The following is a 2,689-nucleotide window of genomic DNA, read 5'->3' on the forward strand; positions in this document are numbered from 1 at the left end:
ATGCTCCGGTAGGAGATAATAAGCCATCCTCGTCGTCTGCACTAGTAATTTTGGGCGAATTATTTCCTCCGGAGGCTTATTCGCCTCCCAGGCTAGAGAGCCCTAGAGCGCACATCATCTCAGTTCCGCCACAGGGGAAGCTTTCTCGCGCCTTCAAGCATAGACGCGTGACGTCATGCAACGTCACGCCCAGGGCTCCACGCCATTGGTCAACTGGGCCAAGCCCCCGCTCTTGACCAATCAGAAGACGGCTGGCGCTGCTCCCACAATGCACCACAGCCCCGCCCCTTTGGGCGGCAAAGTGCTCCTCCTCCGCGACATTTTTCCTGGAGGAAAAGCTTGGAGCCTCGTCTCGTAACGAGCAAAAATCATAATTGCCGTCAACCGACTTCTCAGGCTTCTAATTAAATGTACAAAAATTACTTCACCATTCTTCGAGGTATATACAATCAGGGAGTTATGACCCTACAACCCGTTCTCGCTCTTGCTTATAGTCAATATTGGCTTATTTAGTAAGTGCATATGTGACATACTAATTGATTGTAAATATTTTAGTTTACCTCGAAAAGCTTCATAGAAAATAAATAGCTCCCTCATATAAGGTTGGACCCTTATATGCGGGAATAGAGTAAAACTGGACTACACACCACAACACTTGGCAACACTTCTAGAATTTGAGAAAAAACCGTTGGGTTTATTAGACCGAACCTGTCATCAGAAGCCCACAGCAGACGGGTATCTTCAGCGGCATATGCAAAGTCGGCCCACATAACTATCTTCAGCAATGTAACCTGGGAGTCGTTCAGGACTTTGTAAATAACATATGTCAGTCCCATTCTGGAATATGCAACGCCACTGTTGTGTTCGAATCCCGTAAGAAAGGTCAGAGGTATGCCACCAGACTAGTCACAGAGCTGAGAGACAAGACTCGCAAGAAAATACTAAAAGACTTAGTATTATATTTTAGTAACATCTCGTCACTGGAAAGGAAAAGAGATAAAGACGGAACTTGATCACCACAAACTCATGTCTAGGGAAATAAACAAGGCAGACAAGGGCACGCTGTTTCCAACGTAATAACCAAATATATTGCCCTTAGACTGTGAGATATCGAGAGGTTGAGGAACTTATGCATTAGTTGACTGAGCGTTGAGAGACGGAACCAAGGAGCTGAGTCTTAGCCCTAACGAGTTCCATTAGGCGAGTACAGCAACCAATTCTCCGAGAGTGTGTATTGTGCTTGTAAACTGGCTGTAGTTATGCTGCTTTAAACACGCGCATTAAAGCATAATCGCGTCATTTATTGTTGGAGGAAAGATTAACAAGAAGGCAGAGTGTAAGTCTTTTTTCTCCATGCTTCTGTCCTCCATGCTTCTGTTCTCCATGCTTCTGTCCTCCATGCTTCTGTTCTCCATGCTTCTGTTCTCCATGTTTCTGTCCTCCATGCTTCTGTCCTCCATGCTTCTGTCCTCCATGTTTCTGTTCTCTATGCTTCTGTCCTCCATGTTTCTGTTCTCCATGCTCCTGTTCTCCATGCCTCTGTTCTCCATGCTTCTGTCTTCCATGCTCTTGTTCTCCATGCTTCTGTCCTCCATGCTTCTGTTCTCCATGCTTCTGTCCTCCATGTTTCTGTTCTCCATGTTCCTGTTCTCCATGTTTCTGTCTTCCATGCTTCTGTCCTCCATGCTCTTGTTCTCCATGCTCCTGTTCTCCATGCTTCTGCCTTCCATGCTCCTGTCCTCCATGCTCCTATTCTCTATGCTCGTGTTCTCCATGCTCTTGTTCTCCATGCTTCTGTCTTCCATGCTCCTGTTCTCCATGCTTCTGTCTTCCATGCTCCTGTTCTCCATGCTTCTGTCTTCCATGCTCCTGTTCTCCATGCTTCTGTCCTCCATGCACCTGTTCTCCATGCCCCTGTCCTCCATGCTTCTGTCCTCCATGCCCCTGTTCTCCATGCTTCTGTCCTTAATATCCCGCTCGCCTCCTCTCCTTCTTTCTTGGTACCTGTGTTCGTATCCCCTTGTCGCCCATACCAGCGTGTCGAGGGCGGCCCCGTCACCCTGCAGCTGCTCCACCTCTGAAGCAGCTGCCTCCGTTACAGCTGCCTCTCCTCCTGCTGCTTCCCCGCCCGCCTGGGGTATACTCCGCCCCGCCCGGCTGGGGTATACCCCAGTGCTCCCTAGACAGTATACTTACGCCCCACGCTGCCTCTGCGCTTCTTATCATGCAACATTTCAATGATAGCTCTTTGACTGGAGTTTTCCTGGACGCCAATTGGCTCATTGTGGTGGTGTTTCTGGGATATCCCCCTAGCTGGTCCACCAAATGTTTCTCATAATACTCATCTCTGTCTTACTCAGGCGGTGGATGAGTGTCTATGGCTATCTCTGTCTCACTCAGGCGGTGGATGAGTGTCTATGGCTATCTCTGTCTCACTCAGGCGGTGGATGAGTGTCTATGGCTATCTCTGTCTCACTCAGGCGGTGGAGGAGTATCTATGGCTATCTCTGTCTCACTCAGGCGGTGGATGAGTGTCTATGGCTATCTCTGTCTCACTCAGGCGGTGGATGAGTATCTATGGGTCCTATGTTGGCTACAGGAACGTTGTGGCTAATGTGTTGAATGAATGAATTATTGGGGAAAAGCCCCAAGCCATTACGACTATATAGCACTTGGAAGGGTCAGGATA

At 48.4% G+C, this 2,689-nt stretch overlaps 1 protein-coding gene across 1 annotated transcript; it reads right to left on the reverse strand.

Moving 5' to 3' along the window:
- Window positions 1-1,280: 1,280 nt before the first annotated feature.
- LOC138359220 (transcription initiation factor TFIID subunit 1-like) lies at window positions 1,281-1,955 on the reverse strand. The gene has a single exon (XM_069318212.1). The coding sequence runs from the start codon at window positions 1,953-1,955 to the stop codon at window positions 1,281-1,283; it is 675 nt and encodes a 224-aa protein (XP_069174313.1).
- Between the last annotated feature and the right edge of the window lie 734 nt (window positions 1,956-2,689).

Source organism: Procambarus clarkii, chromosome 89 (genome assembly GCF_040958095.1).
Source record: "Procambarus clarkii isolate CNS0578487 chromosome 89, FALCON_Pclarkii_2.0, whole genome shotgun sequence".
In the NCBI taxonomy this organism is placed as follows: Eukaryota; Metazoa; Arthropoda; class Malacostraca; order Decapoda; family Cambaridae; genus Procambarus; species Procambarus clarkii.